The sequence below is a fragment of the Scyliorhinus canicula genome, chromosome 12 (assembly GCF_902713615.1).
Source record: "Scyliorhinus canicula chromosome 12, sScyCan1.1, whole genome shotgun sequence".
NCBI classification, from domain to species: Eukaryota; Metazoa; Chordata; class Chondrichthyes; order Carcharhiniformes; family Scyliorhinidae; genus Scyliorhinus; species Scyliorhinus canicula.
Window position 1 is genome coordinate 23,062,446 of NC_052157.1, and position 21,985 is coordinate 23,084,430.

Genomic DNA, 21,985 nt, shown 5'->3' on the forward strand with positions numbered 1-21,985 from the left:
CAGATCAGGTTAACTTTGCTTTGCCGTTCTGCCCAATTTATTTAATTTTTGAGGAAAGTTCTGTAACTCTTATCTGTGGTTTTTCAAAGATACTGAAATGTTAGATTTTATAGCATCTTTGCAAGTTGTAGAGAAAGAATGAGCCAGGGAGGGGGTGACACCAACTCGATAGCTGTTCTCATTGGCAAGGATTGGGAGGGCACAGAGGGTTTTGGGCAAGAGATGCAAGAACCTTTTTTACACAGTGAATGGTAATGATATGGGAGTCATTACAGGTGGTGGAATGAGATATGATCAATAGTTTCAAAAGGAAATTTGATGGGCACCTGAGGCAAATAAGCTTGGGGATAGAGCAAGAGAATTGGACTGACTAGATTGTTATACACAGAGCCAGCATGGGCCGAAGGGCCTCTTTCTGTACCTCCTTGATCTTTTTGAAAGAGCAGGCACGGTGGTCAACTAGCATTCTCCTGCGCTGTATGATTCCATAATCCTTTCACAATCTTAAGGATTTCAAAAGTGCTGTGATCATTATTGGAATGTAAGAAAGATAACAGCCAATTTGCTTATAACAAGATTCCTACAACAGAAATCTCACACTTCTTCAGATTGTATCATGGGAACCTCTGTGTCTATCTGAAAAGGCAAACTTGGCTACAGATTAATGTCCAAAAAACCTCAGTCTTCAACAGTGCAGCACTCCCTTGATACTTATGAATTGTACGATTACATTTCTGGAATGAGACTTGAACACTCAACCTTCTGACTCAGATGCAAGATTGCTATCCTTGAGTTCTGCTTTTCTTAAAGTTTTAACTTTTGAAAAGCTTTCAAATTTTAGAATACACATTTTCTCAGTTGAGAGCCAGGTTACAGCCGATATTCCCTCTAATTTTCCTGCACTATGTGCAACTGGTTTGTTGTATTGCACAGTCTCTTCAGAATTGCACACAGGTGTATGTGTATGGATCTTGAAGACAATGCTGCTTGTGCGCAGCTTGTTTGTCCCCTACATTCCTGATTGCTGCAGGGCCACACACCCACACAGCTACGAGGGAAAATTGGATGCTGCAAATGCAAGAAAATCAAGCAGGGAGGAGCGCAATTCTAGATGCACCCAATTGATTATTCATTATTTAAACTAATGGACGAAAAATCAATTGGTCTTCGTTAAGTGCATGCGTTCAAACCCAGCCCGAGATTCTCTATTTGTTGTGTCCAGGAGATTTGATTGTTCCAGCCAATCGATTATTTTTAAATAGCTGCCACAGTGACAATATTCAGTGGCTGAAGGGAACAAAATGGTAGAAGATGCTACAGCATATTACCTTACAATCTAAAAGGCATTCACAACTATCCTTGATCCCAAAGATTAAAACAGTATAAAGGAAACTTTAATCCTCTCCCCACAAAACTCAACCTTGACCTCTCTCTGTCATTGCAAACTACTGTCTCATCTCCAATCTCTTTCACTTTTATACGGTTTTTGAACATTTTGACACCTTCCAAATTTGTGACCATCTCTTTTAGATCTCCACGTTTGAATAGCTCCAAATGGGTTTCCTCCCTTGTTAGAGAATAGTGACACAGTGCTTAGCACTGCTACCTCACAACACCAGGGACCCGGGTTCAATTCTGGCCTTGGATGTCTGTGTGAGTTTGCACGTTCTCCCTGTGTCTGCGAGGATGTCCTCCGCGTGCTCCGGTTTCCGCCCACAGTCCAAAGATGTACAGGTTAGATGGAGTTACGGTGATCGGGCGCGCAAAGTGGGCCTAGGTAGGGAGGGTGCTCTTTCAGAGGATCGGTGTGAGAGGGTGCTCTTTCAGTGTAGACTTGATGGGCGAAATGGCACCCTTCTGTACTGTAGGGATTTTTTGATTCTAAGTTAAACGGCCCTTATCAAAGTCACAAATGACACCCTATGTGATTGTGATCATGATAAACTATCCCTTCTCATCCTGTTAAATATTTTGCTTGTTAGTTAGAGAAATGTAAATCGTGAAAATGATATACTGATATAAAATTATCAGGATTGACTCAGTTCACGCTTTTTATTCTTCATTAAGCTACTTGAACTTTAATATTCTATTTTGCTTGCCAGAAAGATCATTTTCAATATGCCCCTTCTGACTTCTAATAAATCAGTGTAAATCAATACGAACAACTCTAAACGATCTCTGAAAGGATATGGCATTTATTCTGCTGTCTTGACCAAACTATCACGTCCAGCGTTTCTTTGAGAACAACCAGCACCATTTGAATTGCTCTATTCAATATTTTTTTCTCTAAAAACATCTGTAGCCAGAAAAAAGGGTTTCAACCAAATTGTTTATTTAATGACTGTCTTATTAAACCGATTATTTTTATTTCCCTAACAGTTGGGGGTGGCAGATGGAGAAGGCTTTCTGAGTCTTTGGCAAGTCAACCAAACTGGATCTAATCCTAAACCTTATCTTGTAAGTTATATAAACAGTCGTGTAATTTGTTAAGAACACATGCCTTTTCTTGTGTTTGTTGAAATAAATAACTTCTTTGAAGATATTGCAGACATGCCAAAAACACGTTCCGTATTTCCAAAATGCCTTCTATAGATGAGATTAATTGTCTAACTTCAGCCAAACATGCTGATTAAATGTGTAGTGATTATGGCATTTCAAGGACAGAGTTCTGAGCGTAATTTGTGACAATATGAACTATCACCTCAGGAAGCAAAGAAAAGTTTGATGAAGGAAATGTGTTGGTTAAAATTTTATTTTGTAATGTGTTAATATAAAAAAGTTTTATTTGTTTCATTGCAGAGCTGGCAGTGTCACAGTAAAGCTGCTGGTGACTTTGCGTTTGTCACCTCCTCAAGTCTCATAACTACAGCAGGACAATCTAATGACAGCAGGTACAATATTGAGATATTGATGTTTGAGGAAAAATGTTGCCAGATGTAAAAAGGGGCATTCCCAAAATCCGTTATTTTAAAAGTCAACTCCATTATTTGGATTGGATTGGTTTATTGTCACATGTACTGAGGTACAGTGAAAAGTATTGTTCTGCGTGCAGCTCAAACAGATTATTCCGTACATGAAAAAAAATACATAATCGGACAAACATAAAATACACAATGTAAATACATTGACACAGGCATTGGGTGAAGATGTGTGAAGAAATCAGATCAGTCCATAAGTCCATCAATCTATAAGGGTCGTTTAGGAGTGTGGTAACAGTGGCGAAGAAGCTGTTTTTAAATCTGTTAGTACCTGTTCTCAGACTTTTGTATCTCCTGCCCGATGGAAGAAGTTCGAAGAGTGAGTAAGCCGGGTGGGAGGTGTCTTTGATTATGCTTGAATGATTGATTGATTGATATTTTATTGTCACATGTACCAAAGTACAGTGAAAAGTATTTTTCTACGGCCAAGGGAACGTACACAGTAGACAAATAAAAAATAAATAAATAATTGACAGTACATTAACAATTGGTACATCAACAAATAGTGATTGGAGAGCAGCATAGGGCTTTTAGAATAGTGTTCTTACAGGGAACTGATCAGTCTGGGAGAGAGTCCTTGATGAGTCTAGTAGCTCTGGGGAAGAAGCAGTTCCTATGTCTGGGTGTGTGGGTCTTCAGACTTCTGTATCTTTTGCCTGATGGAAGGGTCTGGAAGAGGTTTAAAGCATGGGTGTGAGGGGTCTCTGATAATGCTGTCTGCCTTCCTGAGGCAGCGGAAGGTGTAGGCAAAATCAATTGATGCGAGGCAGGTTTTTGTGATGGTCTGGGCGGTGTTCTCGACTCTCTGTATTTTCTTCCGGTCTTCGGTCGAGCAGTGATGCAGCCAGATAGGATGCTTTCTATGGTACACCTGTAAAAGTTGGTAAGAGTCAATGCGGACATGTCGAATTTCCTTAGTTTCCTGAGGATATAGGCACTGTTGTGCTTTCTTGGTCGTTGCGTCAACGTGGTGGACCAGACAGATTTTTGGTGATGTGCCTAGAAATTTGAAACTGTCAACCATCTCCCCTTCGGCCGTGTTGATGCAGACGGGTGTGTATAGTGCTTTGCTTCTTTAAGTCAATGTCCAGCTCTTTAGTTTTTCTGGCGTTGAGGGAGAGATTGTCGTCGTTATACCACTCCATTAGGTCTCTATCTCCCTCCTGTATTCTGACTCATCGTTGTTCAAGATCAGACCCAGTGCTGACATATTTCTTCATATGTTTTGATTTATTTAACTATTCCTGTAACTATTTTTCTAGGTTGTAACTGGCCAACTAATCCTGTATTGCATGGCTGGGGATGAGCTCTGTCCCAGATTGTTTTTTCTGAATCCTTCCAGCTGCCATGTGAATTTTTTTTTTTGTACATTAGAGGAGATATGCATTCTATTCTTAAAAACATTAAAATAACATTGGAGTTTGTGACAAAAGAAACCTTCAGTAGCAAGGATAGAGTGGGTCTGGCGTGGATTTCACAGTCAGTGACTGTAGCTTGGTGGGGTTGGTGGGCGAGAAGGCATCAATGTCCAGGTTCAGGAAATTAATAATGTGCCCTTATACTGACTGGAAGTCTCTGGGAAATTTTTTATTTACACCTGTCGTCCCTGAAATTTAGCATGGTGTTGAGGATGTTGGCTTGTGTGTTCACTGTCATTTTCTTTCTTCTTCCAGAAATGTTTGTTTATGGGATACACTAATTTCACCACACAATAGTCTTGTGCATGGTAAGATCACTGTCTGTAATGCTTAATAAAATACAGGTTGGTAATAAAATTGTTCGATGAATTTGCATTTGTTTCTGCGTTACAATAATCCATGCAAATATTTCTTTTTGAGAATTAGTGCAGAGCATTTTCAATTAAAAGATTACTTTATTTTGACTTCTGTCCATAAATACAATTTTTTCGACATGCAGAAGCATTGCCGTTAACAACGACAAAGGGCCTTAAGCCATAGCTAGTCTGGTATACCTCGATCCATTGTGTTCGAATAAAATAAACTTTTCAGGACTTCAGTGGTGTACTGGTTTAATCATTGACCTCTCAGTTCTGGAACAAAGATATTGTTCCTATCCAGACTGATAGGACCTAGATGGACGAGACTTTTATGCTATGTCGCTGAAGAAATCTAGCGCCTTGCTGTCTAGAACTGCAAGGGTTGGATATTCAGTCAAGATGTCCTTTAAATGTGTTTTTTGACCTCTGGAATTTATTTGATTTTTTTTTCCCCTGCTGGCTTTCATAAGCCTTTGTGCCAGATTTATTTTTGTCTCAGCTCCCTGTAATGGCAATGAAGGGCTTCCCGGTAGAAATTCTGCGAACAGAGCAATGCCTGGCAGAGCAGGTGGACAGGGTGCTGGTCCATATGCTCCTATTGAGGTGCCATTGCCTCACTTTGGCAGATGCCTTTATGGTAGAGGCCATTCTGAATTCAGTAGCAGAATATTGTGACATTATTATAATATGTGAATGCTTTGCTAATCATTATGCTCGATAACTCTTCAGAAATGGTCCGATCAAAGCTTTACTTGGTACTGGAGGAAAGAATACATATCAGCGTGATGAGAACTGCTGTTATCTGATTGGTCACACCCACCAAAATTGCAACAGCCATTTATGAGGGCTTTGACCCACTTCACCCATAATAAACATCGACTTGCGGTATATAAATTTGAGAAAGCCCTCTTTGTGTGCGAGGCTTAGCCTCATACAGTTTAAGGTACTGCATAGGGCTCATATGACCGGGACAAGGATGAGCCGGGTTTTTGGGACCGAGGACAGGTGTATTAGGTGCTCAGGGAGCCCAGCAAACCATGTCCACATGTTCTGGGCATGCCCAGGGCTGGGGGAATTTTGGAAGGGTGTAGCAAGGACGGTATCGAGGGTGGTAGGATCCAGGGTCAATCCAGGCTGGGGACTCTGAATATTTGGGGTTGCAGTGGAGCTGGGAGTGCAGGAGGCGAAAGAGGCCGGTGTTCTGGCCTTTGCGTCCCTAGTAGCCCGGCGGAGGATTCTTCTTCAGTGGAAGGATGCGAGGCCCCCAAGCGTGGAGGCCTGAGTCAACGATATGGCGGGGTTTATTAAATTGGAGAGGGTGAAATTTGCCCTAAGGGGGTCAGTGCAGGGGTTTTTCAGGAGATGGCAACCATTCCTAGATCTCCTGGCAGAACGGTAAAAATAAAAGGTCAGCAGCAGTAACAACCCGGGGGGGGGGGGGGGGGGGGGTCTCTTTGTTTTTATTTTAGGTTGAATATCTGTTTTTTGCCAACGACGGGCGTTAATTTATTGTTTATCTTTTGTATTTACGGCGGGTGGGTGGTTCTGTTTTTTTTTGTTCTTAGAATTTTCTGTTATTGTTTTCTTTTTGTGAAAATTTGAATAAAAATTATTTTTTAAAAATAAAATAAATACATTTGAGAAAGGTATAATGAAGCATTATGTAGAATCTCCTTCGAAGAGGTTGTAACTCATTTGTCTGCAGATTATGTGCTCATCCTGCATCAAAAGGGCACTGTCTGCCATTTTGGAGCTTGCTGCTGTGTAGGCATTAAGAATGTATGCCAGAAATATTCAAAATTATTAGTAAAATATTTAAATAAGGATCTTTTTGTGATCAGGCTAGTCTAGCCTTTGACTTGCTACATGATAAATTTGTTTAGCAATCTTTGGCGCTAACGGGCAAAAAGGTCTCTTGGGCAGTGCAATTTGAAATGATCAGTCACTAATTAAAGATTAGTTTCAGGTTGCCTTTTTAGTTGCTGATTCACCTCAGTGTTTTTAGCCTGTTTTCTGACATCAAACTCAATTTGAACTTCTGAAACGATTGGCACAATCTAACAGAAAGGTTTCTAAGTATCACTTGTGGTGAGTTTTGCTTGATTTTGCTCTGTCAGCAAGTCCCCCACCACTATCTAACCATACTTAGTCACTTTATTGGGCCCTGGGGAGTTGCTCCCCAGTCAGAGGAGCAGAACTTGCTGGCCAGATCGGCTCTTCACAGATCGGGCCAGCATTTTGAAAGGGTGTTCCGATCTCTAAGTGAGCTTCAGGGTCCCCCACACCCCTCGCTCATGGGCTGTGACATCCGTCATCCGCCACATACATAAGCGTCAGTGATGACACCTCGCTATGGGGTCGCTGACGCCCCCTCCCCCTGGTTGGGCCCTCCCCCTTCCAGACCCCACTCTTCACTCCACCCCCCCCAATCTTCTGGAGGCCCCTTCATAGCCCCCCTCAACACTCCTTTCCTGGGTATGGCCCCCCCTCAGGCACTGACCCTTGGCAGTGCCACCTGGGCACCCTGGCAGTGCTCCTACAAGCCTGACAGTGCCAAGGTGCCCAGGTTTAGAGGGAGAACCAGGGTGCCATCCTGCCCTGTCCCTGACCACCCAAGGATCTCCAGTGGCCTGGAGGTGCCTTGATGCCTGGTCCACATTTGTGTGGACCAGTACTAATTTGTGCCCGTGTGATTGCTTGCTGGGGAGCCGGTTAGATCACGGGAGACAGGGGGTCCTTCCCATTAAAAATATGGAGATTGGTGATAATTGCTTTCTCATTAAGTCGTGGCAGAATGCAGATTTCGCCAAAGGGAGCAGGTCGGTTAGATCGGAAACTGATCAGCACCCAGCGCTGTTCCCAATTTTGGACTCTGCCGCGATCTAACCGGCTCGCTCGGATTCATGCCAGCCACGCCTGATCGCGCCTGATGTTTTTGCTTGTCTTCATTAAGCTGAACCTACGCTTAGTTTACCAAGCTGTGTGGATTGGTAAACCTAGAAATACAACATGGTGTGCAGCAGTAGTTCCTGTTAAACAAAATGATGAAACTATGAAGATCACAGGAAAAGCCACAGACAAGATTTTGTGCCATAGAACATAGAGTGCAGAAGGAGGCCATTCGGCCCATCGAGTCTGCACCAACCCACTTAAGCTCTCACTTCCACCCTATCCCCATAACCCAATAACCCCTCCTAACCTTTTTGGTCACTAAGAGCAATTTATCATGACCAATCCACCTAACCTGCACGCCTTTGGACTGTGGGAGGAAACCGGAGGACCTGGAAGAAACCCAAGCAGACACGGGGAGAACGTGCAGACTCCGCACAGACAGTGACCCAGCGGGAAATCGAATTGGGACCCTGGTGCTGTGAAGCCACAGTGCTATCTACTTGTGCTACCGTGCATGCACCAAAGACCCCAGCAGGCAGAGTCCTTCTACAGATTGCGTTTCACAGAGCAAATGAGTACATCCGTTGTGGGCTAGCCGGATGGGAAGTCGAAATTGAGTCCGACTGTACAAGCTGCAGTGCCATTGTAACGTCCTTGGGTGCCATTCCCACAAAAGGCAGCGCATAAAAGAGAAAAGAATCCGAACAAAAAGCAGGAAAACAAAACCTCTCAGCGGTTGCATTGCTGAATCTCCTCACAGAGTAGAGAAGCTACAAATCTCCCACAGCATTTTTATAAGATAGGAAACATCAGGTCGATGTTTCCCCGGCATGAATCGGAAGGCCTATCTCAGTTTAGGCTTTTTTAACAAAGGATGGAGCTAAGCTTTTTAGATTTATCTGTCACAGAACTGGATAAATAAAGATAGCCATTGAAAACAAGGGATTGCAGAGTCATTTGGAAATGAGGGCTTGCACAGAATCAATATTCCGTGCCTGTCTGAGGAAGATCAGAAGGAACCTGCCCAGCAGTGGAACATGCTGCCCAATCACCTTTGTGAAAAGGTTGAACTTTAGAATTCACTGTTTAGAGTTGATGGCCTACAGACAGCAGCCACAAGAATTAATCAGTTTGTCAGCAGGTGCAGTGATCAGAGAAAGGATTGATTTCTATGAAACTGAGCTGCCTGTACGAATAATTAAGCTGGTTATAACTTCAATGCCAATTGAAGCTTTCCAACAAGGTCGTTTGGAGAAAAATGATCACCTTATTGACACAGCTAAAAGATGGCAGAAAATATGAAGCTATATAGCTGGACAACACCTGAAAACATTAGGTGCAACTTCCAGTATTAGCATGGTGGCCAGGATGCAAAAACCAAGTAAGTCGTGTGGGACGTGTTGTCTGCTGTACCCACCCCAAAGCTGTCCTGTGTTCTAAAATCTTTGCAAGCTACAGGGTGTTAAAGGAAATTGGGCTTGCAAGAAATCTTGTCCGGAGGTGCAACCAAACTTAAGGTACTTTTGTTTGGTTGCATGTTCAGCATACTGACAACAACAACATGTAGTGCCCACATACACAAAGTTAATGGCAAGACAGACCAGGGTGACAAAGCAGAGCAGAAAGGCCTTCTGGTGGAAAATGAATAGGCTCTCCACGTTGTGAATGTGCACTGTGTGGATGAAGTCAAACAGTTGAAAGTTTTTGTTACTATCAGCATCATTTGCCCAACGAAAAGTGGCAAACATTCTCTCAGCCAAAGTCTGCACAGGAGCAAGCACAAACCTTACCAGTCAGAGTCCTGAAGAATATGTATTAGGATTGTTGGAAATCAATGATGCAACCTTTGACAGATAAATTAACTGTACATCATAAGAATCATAAAAATCTTTATTGTCACAAGTAGGCTTACATTCACACTGCAATGAAATGATTGTGAAAATCCCCTAGTCGCCTCACTGCGGCACCTGTTCAGGTACACTGAGGGAGAATTCAGAATGTCCATTTCACCTAACAACAAGTCTTTCGGGACTTGTGGGAGGAATCCGGAGCACTCAGAGGAAACCCACGCAGATACGGGGACAACGTGCAGGCTCCGCGCAGTGAGTCAAGTGAAATCAAACCCAGGACCCTGACGCTGAGAAGCAACAGTGCTAACCACTGTGCTACCATGCTCCCCGTTGGGTCACCCATTATTGGCATGGGTACATTGACATTGAAATACAGCTATGGCAAGTCTTCATGGAAACCACAATGCCTGGTGGATACGAGCAGACCAGCAATAACAGGGTTGCCAACATGTACAGGACTAAACATTGTGACGATACACGAGATCACCATGATACCAATCGCAGCAAATAAGATCATGAATAATCGCACTGAGTCAATCCATGGCCCACAGCAGATGTACCAGACAGATTCAGCACCATGGGGAATTTAAGAGGTGATGCTGTACCACAGCCCAGATGAAATGCAATTCCATCAATAAATCCTCCTACAAAGCTGCAATGTGATGACATGAGTTGGATGACATTCTCCACGTTGGACACCAAATCTGGATATTGGTCAGTTCGTTTAGCAGAGAGATTTCAAAAATTCACCACTTTTAGTATACCATTCAGAGACTACTGCTTCCATTTTATCCATCAGTCAGCATCCGTTCCAGCAGCATATGGATAGAATCACGGAAAATATTCTTGGATGCATATGCATTGCCGATGGATGATATTACAGTGATGGGGCAGGTTACCTAATCTGAAAAAAACTGGATTCTCACTGGATATACAAGTATATATTGGCGTAGATATTGACGTGAAAGATGTGCTTAGCATTGATCTGATGAATGGACACTAGTCCAGCCAACTTGAGGAGGAAACAACAAGTGGATGTTATGGAGAGTCAGTGTAAAAGGCTGGAGTTATACGATGCTAAACATTCCAGACATCCTCACATGTTTTTGGCCATTCAGGGATGAATGAGGTTTTTAAGGGAAAACATGGTGTATCTTGATTCTTTACCAGGACATATTGGGTGCGGTTTAGAGGGAAAAAGTCCCATTTTGGGCTTGAATATCGGGGTGTTTCCCAGCGCCAGCCGCAACAGGAACGACTCCGATATCAAAAGTGATTCTATTTTTTGGGGGGCTTCTTGAGGGTAATGCCTCGCCAAGGCCACACTTATCTCACTTCTGTTTTTAAATGCCGTCCCAATTTCTCGACCCCTTTAGCCACCTCACTGTAGCCTACGATTCCACCCCCCCCAACTTACTACTTTGGGTGTCCTCAACCTCCCCCTCACCCCACCTCTTAAGGGCAGGGTACCCCCGGGCCCGATCCCTGGCACCTAGGACCTTGGCACTGCCAGCCTGGCACCCTAGCAATAATATGGGTATTATAATATGGCAGTAATATTCGGACGCAAGCCTGGCTAATTTATGTTCATCAGGATCTTGCCCGGTGAAGGCAAGATCCAGATCACGACAACTCATGAGATCTCGTTTGATCTCGCAAGGCGTCCTGAGCGTCTCAAATCTCGCAAGATTTAACGGCCTCATCGAGTCACCAAGTTAGGCTCGACGAGGCCATTTGATGGCACCCGTTGTCACAGTTGCACATTGGGCATGAGCATAAAGCAAACAAGGTGCCTGGCAAGTGTTATGATCCAAGTTGATGTTATAACTGGATGGGAAGATCCCAGAGTGGGACCCTGGCTTAAAAGACCATGGGCAGGATTCTCCTAGGCGTTTTCCTAGGCAGTGCGCCCTCATCGGCAGGGAGATTTTCCATTCCTGCCAATGGGATTTCCCATTGTGGACACCTCACACCGCCGGGAAACCCGGGGCATGAGTACCCTGCTGGCGCAACAGAGAATCCCACTGGCAGAGAATCCAGTTCTGTAACGTTTATTTTTCTTTCATAAAACATGAAGGAACAGAGTCACAGCACCGCTAATTAGTTTTAACAAGAAAAAACATTTCTTAAATATGAAAAGTTTTATTACTCCTCCCTTAGTTTAACAAATACACACAGATTTAAAGATTAATATGGATTACAAAGTACTTCCAAAGATACAATAATGTAATTAACACAAAAAGTCTCTTTTAAGCACATAAGATGAATGTGGCCAAGTACACTCCACTCTGAACTCCCAAGTTAGTGTCTTTGGTTTTCTCCTCCAAATCCGCACGCCCCCCCCAATGATTACACACGAGATTTTCCAAATTCCATTCCTAAAAACACACTTCAAATTCTTCTCTCATGATAATACCTTCCCTTAGCAGTTTGCATTCTGAAATCCAGTCGAGGTTTTACAAATTATACTTTTAAACAAAGCTTCCATTCCACTCTTAACAGCGAATCCAGTCCAGAATTTCACACCAACTCCTTTAAGATTTATTTGTCTTGACTGCTGCGCAAGCTACTCAGAATTGCTTTAACTCTCGATTCCCAGACGCTGTTAAAATTACATCAAAAGTTTCATCTACCTCTGAAGTCTGCTGTCCCACTTTCAATCTTGTTACTGCGATTGTCTCATTAACTCAGAAAATTTTATTTACTCTTCCTTGAATTCTTCTGAACAGTACCTTGGTCTCTGTTCACTTAATTCCAGACTTTTTAAGACACTCTTTCTGTCCCAATTCCCTGGTTATTGTATCTTGTTCCTTAGGAATCCTGCATCTTTGCAACTCCATTGTCTTGTCTAGCTTCTCCCAGAGCTGAGAGCTGTTCACTACTTCGTGACCTGGCTCCAATTCCACTGGCTTCCAGTTAAAACAAAGAACAAAGGTAAGCCCTTCCCTCCGGTAGTGGCCTCCTGTTGACTTTATGTATTCCTCACACCATAGCCCTCTCAAAGAACAAGAGAAACAGAGTTGGAATTTAACCAACTCCCACACATGCAGAAATCTTTGTCCAGCGTTAATTTGACTATAGGTTTACTCTTCCAAGCACTGAAACATTAAATTAAACGCACCTAAAACTATACCTAATTTCTAATGTTTACCAATAATTTAAAATCCCTTAAAACTACCTTTGTTTTCCTAAAACAAGGTATACTGTGTATTGGCCAGGGATCAGCAATGATATCACCAGGACATTAATAATGTGAAAAGCATGCCAGAGACCCTGGCCACATCAATGCAAAGAAGCTTTACTTCCCTCACAAAGTTCTATCATGCCCTTGGTCTAAAATCCTAACAGATTTTTTATTCATTATTCATGGCAATGACTGTCTCCTTGTCACTAACTACTTTTCCAAGTTTCCAATCATCGTGCAATTGAAGGATACCTCAAGTGTGTCTGTGGCAAACACAGGGAACCAAAAAGCATTGATGTATTGCCACCTCACATTTAGGAGCAACAGAAATGCACCTACCATCACCAAAGGAAAGCATGTTCAGAAGGGAGGTTAGGATAGCCTTCCAAGCCATCACTCGTCCTATTTCTCAAAAGTACAGGAAAAACATGTTGAAAATTAAGTGAAAATGAAGATCGTGTCCAACTGCATTGCAGGTGTGAAACTGTCTAGTCTGAATGTATGAGTAATGTTAAGGAGGAACAGAAACCAGCTAAGAGAACTGTTCAACCAGATAACACCTAGCTGTCCAAAACACATCCAAACATGGATTTGGAGAATGAAATTGTGGAAGACACCCAGGAAATCAGCTGTTTTGACAATACACTAGATATCATTACACCTACCATTTAAGATTGCCCAAGTGAACCGGGGGTGTGGTGTGGTGGGGGGGGGGGGGGGGGGGCGCGAGTGAGGGTTTGTTTGTTTATTTTTCTCTATTGGGCATGTATATTTGCTTCCATGTTAATTATTTCTGTTAACTTATTATTTGTGTATACGGGGTGTGTATATGGTTCTTATTTCTTTTTGTTCTTGTTGGTGAAAATTTGTGAAAACTTGAATAAAAATTTTTTTTTTTTTAAATACCCAAGTGATAAATCTGGATCTCAGGAATATCATACCAATACAACATCCCAGAGGATTGTTGAATCACTTGTACATTATATACATACACTTGTACATTATGCACATATCTACTGGAATTCTTCAAGGATGCAACTAGTAGAGTTGATGAGGGGGAGCCAGTGGACTTTCAGAATGCTTTTAACAAAGTCCCACATAAGACATTAGTGTGTAAAATTAAAGCACATGGGATTAGAGGTAGTGTATTGAGATGGTTAGAAAACTGGTTGGCAGACAGGAAACAAAGAGTAGGAATTAACGGGTCTTTTTCAAATTAGCAGGTAGTCTCTCGTGGGTCCCGCAGGGATTGGTCTAGTGGAGTACCGGAGGGATCAGATTCACAATATATATATTAAAGATTTAGATGAGGGAACAAAATGTAATCTCCAAATTTGGAGGTGACACCCAAGTTGTGTGGGAGGGTGATGTGCGAGGAGGATGCAGAGATCCTTCGGTGTGATTTGACAAGTTGAGTAAGTGGGCAAATGAATGGCAGGTGCAGTATAATGTAAATCAATATGAGGTTATATACTTTGGTAGCAAAAACGAGAAGACAAGCTATTATCTGAATGGGCATAAATTAGACTAGGGCGAGTCACTGAAGGTAAGCATGCAGGTACAGCAGGCGCTAAAAAAGGCAAACGATATGTTGGCCATAGCGAGAGGATTCGAGTACAGGAGCAGGGATGTCTTGCTGCAATTATACAGGGCGTTGGTAAGGCCATACCTGGAATGTTTTGTGCAGCTTTGGTCTCCTTATCTGAGGAAGGATGTTCTTGCGCTAGAGGGAGTGCAGTGAAGGTTTACCAGAGTGATTCCTGGGATGGCGGGACTGACTATGAGGAAAGGTTGAATCAGTTAGGATTGTATTCGCTCGAGTTCAGAATAATGAGGGGGAATCTAATAGAAACCTATAAAATTCTGACAGGACGAGACCGGATAGATGCAGGAAGGATGTTCTCAATGGTGGGTGTGTCCAGAACCAGCGGTCACAGTCTGAGGATACGAGGAAGACCATTTAGGACAGAGATGAAGAATATATTTCTTCATCCAGAGAGTGGTGAGCGGGTGAAATTTGCTATCACAGGAAGTAGTTAAGGCCAAAACATTGCATGTTTTCAAGAAGCAGTTAGATATAGCACTTAGGGGATCAAAGGATATGGGAGGAAAGCAAAATTAGACTATTGAATTGGATGATCAGCCATGATCATAATGAATGGCAGAGCAGGCTTGAAGGGTGGAATGGCCTCCTCCTCCTCCTGTTTTCTGTTTCTATTATACAGACTCTTAAACTTTCAAATCCTTAAATTCTGAAACCGAGTTTTTATTTTTGTGTAAATTTTCTGTTGCTGTTCATTGAGTGCCACCTCCATTCCCACAGCCCTAGCAGCAACCCCGCCCTATTATTTTCTTAGCCCCGAGTCGGTGACCCTGTCAGCAGCCTCACCCTGCTCCACCTGCTCCCTCACCAGTGTCCACCACTCTGAGACTCAGCAATACACCCACTCCTCCAGTTCCCATGGACTTGCCATCATCATCCCTACATGCACCCTCTACCCCCATGGCAAAATGTTGCTTATTCTTTTCGGACAGAGTTGCCCCCTGCCCCCGATTCAAGGTTAATTCGGGATAGGGAACAAATCTGCCAGTGACGCTCACATCCCACAAAAAAATAACGGCAAAATAATTTTTATGTAGGTGGAATGTGTGCATTTTTATAGTCAGCTAACTATAAACTTTGAGACTGAATGAATGTTTTTCCTTTTCTCCTTTAAATCCCATTAGGTTTTGTCTGCCATGACAATGGTGCCACGGTGCTTCAGTATGCACCAAAGCAACAACTTCTGATTTCTGGAGGCAGGAAAGGCTTTGTCTGCATTTTTGACATACGGCAGAGGCAGTTGCTGCACACGTTTCAGGCACATGATTCTGCTATTAAGGCCCTTGCTTTGGACTCCTCAGAAGATTATTTCACTACAGGTTCATCAGAAGGGAATATGAAGGTGAGACTTCAGGCAAAAGTTCTTTTTGCCAATTTCCGGCATTTGGGTTCTGCACACTGCTACATTTCAAGTTCTGATCTAGATGATTAAAATAATTCACATCCATTTTATTTCAAAACCCTACAGAAAAAGATGAATGAATGGGTGCCCCTGCAGATCAGTTATAAGAGAATTTGCTCGTGCGTGATGAGTTCCGCACTGGGAGACACAAGTTGATACGATTCTATTCTATTGTTACCATTGCAATTGCAGTCTCTAGACTTTCAAGGCTGCTGTCCTTTTGTATTTGAGCTGCATGCTGTAAAGACGAGGCTATAAAATTTCAAACATATCGGACTATGCTGGTGCCATAATGCCATACCTTGACTTATTGTCAGCATCTAATAGCTCCTAGTCAGTTATGGGAGTGTCGAAATAGTTAGCAAAGATACTCTGCTCTTTAGTAATATTTCTTTTGACAAAATTGGAATCAAAGCTTTTACTGCAGCAGTATGTGCTTCAGTTTCATATGGGGCCAACTGTGAAGCAGCTTGTACTCGCGGTTTGCACCTCATAAGATGAAAATGAAATGAAAATCGCTTATTGTCACGAGTAGGCTTCAAATGAAGTTACTGTGAAAAGCCCCTAGTCGCCACATTCCGACGCCTGTTCGGGGAGGCTGGTACGGGAATTGATCAGTGCTGCTGGCCTGCCTTGGTCTGCTTTAAAAGCCAGCTCTTTAGCCCTGAGGTTAAATTGTCTGTGATAAGAATGGTTTATTTTAATAAACCTTTGGGACCAGTCTCCTGTAAAAAGGATAATAACCGTCGATATTTTTGGCATAGTTATATTTCTAAAGGTAAGATTGTTTGTGTTGCAATCTGGCACTTGTTTTGGACCAAGGATCTGGATTGCATGAGATCCGAGTTCAGAGTGTGCAGTCACAGAATGATTGTTTATGAACTTCAGAGTGTTATTAGTGTTCTTATCAAGCCTTGTTCCTTTTACAGGTGTGGAGGTTAACAGGTCATGGATTAATTCATTCATTTACCAATGAACATGCCAAACAGTCCATCTTTCGAAACATTGGTGCAGGAGTTGTACAGCTGGAAATCAGACCAGCCAATCGCATCTTTTCCTGTGGAGCAGATGGAACTTTGAAGACACGAGTTCTGCCAGACTATTTTAATACCCCTGCTGGAATATTTGACATCTTGTAGTTTACTGGGCTTGCTTGTTTTGGTTTCTGGTTATTAAGAAACATGGGCATCTCGCATATGCTGTGGGAGTGCATAAGCTGCTAGTGAGTTGTGTTTGACTGGGAAGGGACCCAAGGTTCAGCTTTTTGCAGAAGTTTTTTATTAGCAGTGGATCTGAGCAGAGTTGAAATATATATAAAGCAAAAGAAAGTTACTTGAAGTAAAGTGTGGCATTGTGGTATAAAGACTTGAAGAATTTCGTATAGTAAACCCAGAGGACAGACATGCATGTACTGTATTATTCTTTTAAAAGCAATGCAGTTGCAGAATGTTGGTAATGCTTTGTGAACACAATGCAAAATCTTTTGGTGTGCTGTAAGTGTGAGGACAAACAAATGTGCCCATGGTTAAAATCCATCATCGCTGTATTGGGAAATCCCTTGTGTAATGATGGCGTGAGTTGATTTATAAAATTTAAATTCTTTATTTTCTTTTTCTTCAGATGGAATTTTCAGTGGCATTGAAGCAGGTGGATGGTCTTATCGGAAAGCTACAATGCAAAAAAAAGTGTTTGCAAAAAATGGGATTCTGAGTCATTAAAATGTACAGATTAATTATGTCAGTTTATAGTTATTTCTGAAATTTTAATTTTGTCACTCAACACGTTAAAGCTATTGAAACAACTATTTTATCCCTTTTTTTGCACACTTTTAAGCCTTGTATTTATATTACAAACTGTTTGCCTTTACGTTAGAAAGTGTAGCACAGTGTAATAATGGCATTATTTATCTATACTTGAAAGGCAAAGGAACCAGATGGGATTTTTTTTTTGTTTTCATTCATTCTGGATTAGTTTATCTATTAAATCTGAAGATTGCACTTAACTAAAAGGAAGCTATGAAAATGTGGTATTTTAAAAAAAAGAATTCTATTGATGTGCAAAAGGTTACATTTCCTTAAATGAATGTCTGGCTTAACAGGCCCAACATTTTATGTAATATTATGAACAATTAAGTTATTTTGATCTGTGGATTAACATAACTTGTAATCATTGCTGTGTATTGTCTGCTTTTTTGCCTGTAATATACAGTTTAATTTATTGTATTTTTATGTTTTCAGTATGTACATGTTGCTAACAAATATGGTAAGTAAAATTTGAGGACCTTCAATCAATATTTTGCTGTCTGTGAAGTTGTCTTCTGCTTATATTTAGTGTCTGTGACAAATTCATTGCATTTCTTTGTGAACTGAACAAGATATATGAATTTTACATCCTGCTTGAAGTTGTATTTAAAACAATAGTCGTGCTTATCTTTGTAAGTCAAATAAATTATTTTTAATGTGTGTAGCTAATTGTCGCTGCATTTTTTGTATTTTGGGAAATAATACTAATCCATTAGAATTAAAAATTGATATACATAATATATATATATATATATATATATATATATATGTGTGTGTATAATCCCAGGAGAGGGACCAAAAGGTACCCTTCCTGTGACAGACTCTCCTCTTTGTTAGTATTGGCAGTCCTGGGAAAAAAACCTTGCTGTTAAAATACGAAAGTGATAATCCTACTGTAGCTTGTGGGATCCACAAAAACGCAAGACTCCAAAACTCTGGGACAATTAACTTGAAATCTGGATGCTGTCAACAAGTGGAATAGCAGTACATCTATCAATGGTGGCACGCCTTTTTTGCCTGTAGAAATTTTCAACACAAGCCGTCTGCCACGTCATCGCAACTTCCCCTGGGCCTTTTGGAGGGGCAATTTCATGAGAGGTCTGACCGTAACACTCAGCTTGTTCTTATGGCACATCATCACACAACCAAGAATCCAGGTCAACAAATCCGACATGAATGTATATGCAAAGAAGTTTTTCACAAACTTCATGGGTAACTGGAAACTGAAGATACTTTTCAGAACATGGGAAGCTGCAAAACCAGCCATTGTGGCATTTCAAAGGCATTTAAACTTCTTGTATAAATATAGAACAACTGGCATCCCTTACTAAATCAACAGCACCTTACAGCTGGCATTTTAAGCAGTTCAACCTTCAGTTACTATAACACTCATTTTATTAATCTCTGGTAATGCAATTTCTGCTCATGCAAATTCCATCGTTTGCAGTTGATGCAGCCCTTTATCCTTTAAGATAAAACATTTGTAAAAAAGGTATATAAAAAGGTATATTCATGCACTTATCATTCATTTTTGATTTTGAATATTGTTGAAAAGAGAAACATGGGGCGGGATTCTCCGACCCCCCCCCCCCGGGGTCGGGTCGGAGAATCGGTGGGGGGTGGCATGAATCCCGCCTTCGTGGCTGCCGAATTCTCGGGCGTCGGGGTTTTGGCAGGGCGGGAATCGCGCCGGCCGCTAGCAGCGGCCCCCCCGGCAATTCCAGGCCCGCAATGGGACGAGTGGTCGCCAGCTTTCAGCCAGTCCCGCCAGCGTATATTACACCAGGTATTTGCCGGTGGGACCTGACTGCGCGGGCAGCCTCCGGGGTACTTGGGGGAGGGGGATCTGGCCCCTGGAGGTGCCCCCACGATGGCCTGGCCCGCAGTCTGGGCCCACCGATCCGCGGGCGGGCCTGTGCCGTGGGGGCACTCTATTCCTCTCTGTCGGCTGCTGTGGTCCTCTGTGATGGCCAACGCGGAGATGATCCCCCTTGTGCATGCGCTGGGATGACGCCAGCACACGCTGGTGCTCCCGCGCATGTGCCAACTCGTGCCGGCCGGCAGAGGCCCTTCGGCGCCGTTTGACGTGGCGCCAAGCCCCTTCCCCGCCGGCCGGCGGGGCACAAACCACTCCAGTGTCGGCCTAGCCCCTGAAGGTGCGGAGGATTGCGCTCCTTCGGGGCGGCCCGACGCCGGAGTGGTTCACGCCGCGCCAGAGTTGCCCGCCCTGCCGGTTTCCGAAGAATCCCGCCCATGTTGCTGAAATTTCTTTGTCTTGCACTCATCAGGGCAAATGCAAGAATGCCAAATTTCATATAATTTATACCAAGAGAAATGGTTGCTGATTGGTTGGAAAGTTGACTGGTTGAGGCATTGCCAGAGAGAAAGCAATGGGAAACTATAGAATCCCCAAGCTCCAGGTAATTCAAAAAAGGGACAAAGCTTGAACAGTCCCTGCACATGAATGTATGTTCCTTAGCAGATGTAAACGTGCTTCTATCCCATGTGCATGTAAGATTACACAACCCCAATTTACTCCAAAGACTTTTGTAAAAGTAGTTTCTTCAGATGTAGATCGATTGTTTGGTATTTGTGCATGGGTTTGTTTATAATGTGGCTGCCAGTCTTAGTGCAGAAACTTTCACCCACAAAGTGTCTTTAATTGAAATCTGGGGAATTTGAAAAATGCAGATGGTCAAAAGGACCCATTCACATTGTAAACAAAATTTGACATTGCACTGGAGTTGCGACACTGCCTTCATATAGTGGCATGTGGTGTGGCAGCAAGCAGAGACCTGTCAGTATTCCTCTCCAGAATCTGGTAATACCTCAACCCAGAATTGCACTGTAACCTTAGGATCACTATAAAATGGAAGCTATTTTACAGTAACATTAAAATTACAGTACGAATGTAACCTGACGTGTATTTAATTAGTTATTTTGTTGCAGTGGTGGTGACTCTGGTGAAATATTGAGGCTTATCTTTTTAAACATAAACACCTTTATTGGTAGGTTTTACATTCCATGTGTGGTATTGCTTCCACCATGCAGGTTAGCTCGTTACAGTGTTCTTCCACATGGTTCTCTGACCATGTGGCTACATACATCACACCGTGGGTGGTGCCACCCTTGCTCTGCCGAGTACCTTTACATTATAATGCACGCAGGCACAAATCATCACGTAACTTTTATCTAATTTATTGAGAAATTTGTGTAAATCCAATTTGATGCTAACTAAATCTCACTCCTAAAAGAAAGGAAAATGTAATAAAATAAATTAAAATGCAATATAATGCGTTACAGAAGTTGCATGTTCTATTTTAAATGTTAGACATGTTCTGTGCAAATATAATTGCAAAAAAAATGTTTGCCAATGTTGCATTAGAGAAAAAATAATTTCTTCTGATGAGCACATTACAAATTAGTAGCTGTACCAGTTACACGTGCATGAATAACTGCTCTCTATTGTAAATTCATTTGCATTCATTCAGCTGGTAAGAAATGTAGACCATATTTCTTTAAGTAGCCATTTTCCCATGTGTCTAAAGTGCGATCGTGTGAATCATAGGAGAGCATTGTAAGCGTATCGTTTGATGATCTTAAATCAAAACTTATTTCAAGTTGTTTCTCTTTCAACAAATCAAATGCAAAAACTATTTTGATGTCTTTAGTATCTGTGAGGTAGAGAATCCCACGCGCTATGAATGCATTGCCCGCCTTTGATTTGGGGTATGTGGTGTTAATATTCTGAATAATCGAGAACGATTCTTCATTGATTTCAATTTGGCCAACAATTATGTTTTCATTGTAACTCGAAGCATAAATTATCCAAAGTCCACCTTTATCTGCAGTCAAGTCAAAATATGTCTTTGCATTTTGGAAGAGGTAATTGCGATTGCTGTGCAAAGCATTTTCTACTTTCATGCACTGAGGTTGTTTCCCATCAAGTGGAAACCTAAAACAAGAAAAAAAAAAGTACAACTTTGTGCTTTGTAGTAATTACGAACATCCAAATACACGATTTAGGAGTAGGCCACTCGGCCCCTCAAGATTACTCCGGTATACAATAAAATCATGGCTGATCCAATTGTAAGCTCAACCCCACATTCCCACGTAACCCCGATAACCTTTCACCTCCTTGTTAATCAAGAACCTAAGTAGCTCTGCCTTAAAAATATACAAGCGTTCTGCTTCCACTGTCTTGCGAGGAAAATAGTTCCTTCGACTCGTAACCTCGGAGAGAAAACCATTTCTCCTCATCTCCATCTTAAATGAGTGACCCCTTATTTTCTAAATTCTACTCTTTATTTTTTTGTAAATCGTTTTTCTCCAGCCCCCACGTCTCATACAGCCTCCTGCTAAACAGATTAGACTGGAAGTGTATTTTACAGGATCTTTTTGAGTGCTGCCTGTAAGGCAATGGATGTGTGATGGGATTAACAAGTTTGCCCAGTTCTCTTTTTCAATTATCCTTCTACCCATCGCCATATTGAGAGA

The 21,985-nt window shown here is 42.1% G+C and overlaps 2 protein-coding genes across 6 annotated transcripts in view; one reads left to right on the forward strand and one right to left on the reverse strand.

Annotated features, from left to right (window-relative positions):
- The window catches only part of dmxl2 (Dmx-like 2), a 220,418-nt gene extending 202,266 nt beyond the window's left edge, over positions 1 to 18,152 (forward strand). For both annotated transcript variants that reach the window (XM_038813520.1, XM_038813521.1), the window contains 5 exons: positions 2,380 to 2,457; positions 2,800 to 2,891; positions 4,652 to 4,704; positions 15,409 to 15,626; positions 16,616 to 18,152. In XM_038813520.1, the coding sequence (XP_038669448.1) occupies positions 2,380 to 2,457; positions 2,800 to 2,891; positions 4,652 to 4,704; positions 15,409 to 15,626; positions 16,616 to 16,825 (651 nt within the window). In that variant the 3' untranslated portion in view covers positions 16,826 to 18,152. The remainder of the gene's footprint in view (positions 1 to 2,379; positions 2,458 to 2,799; positions 2,892 to 4,651; positions 4,705 to 15,408; positions 15,627 to 16,615) is intronic.
- A 2,314-nt stretch (positions 18,153 to 20,466) lies between these two features.
- gldn (gliomedin) overlaps positions 20,467 to 21,985 on the reverse strand; it is a 206,503-nt gene continuing 204,984 nt past the window's right edge. For all 4 annotated transcript variants that reach the window (XM_038813341.1, XM_038813342.1, XM_038813340.1 and 1 more), the window contains exon 10: positions 20,467 to 21,443. In XM_038813341.1, coding sequence (XP_038669269.1) covers positions 20,972 to 21,443 — 472 coding nt within the window. In that variant the 3' untranslated portion in view covers positions 20,467 to 20,971. The remainder of the gene's footprint in view (positions 21,444 to 21,985) is intronic.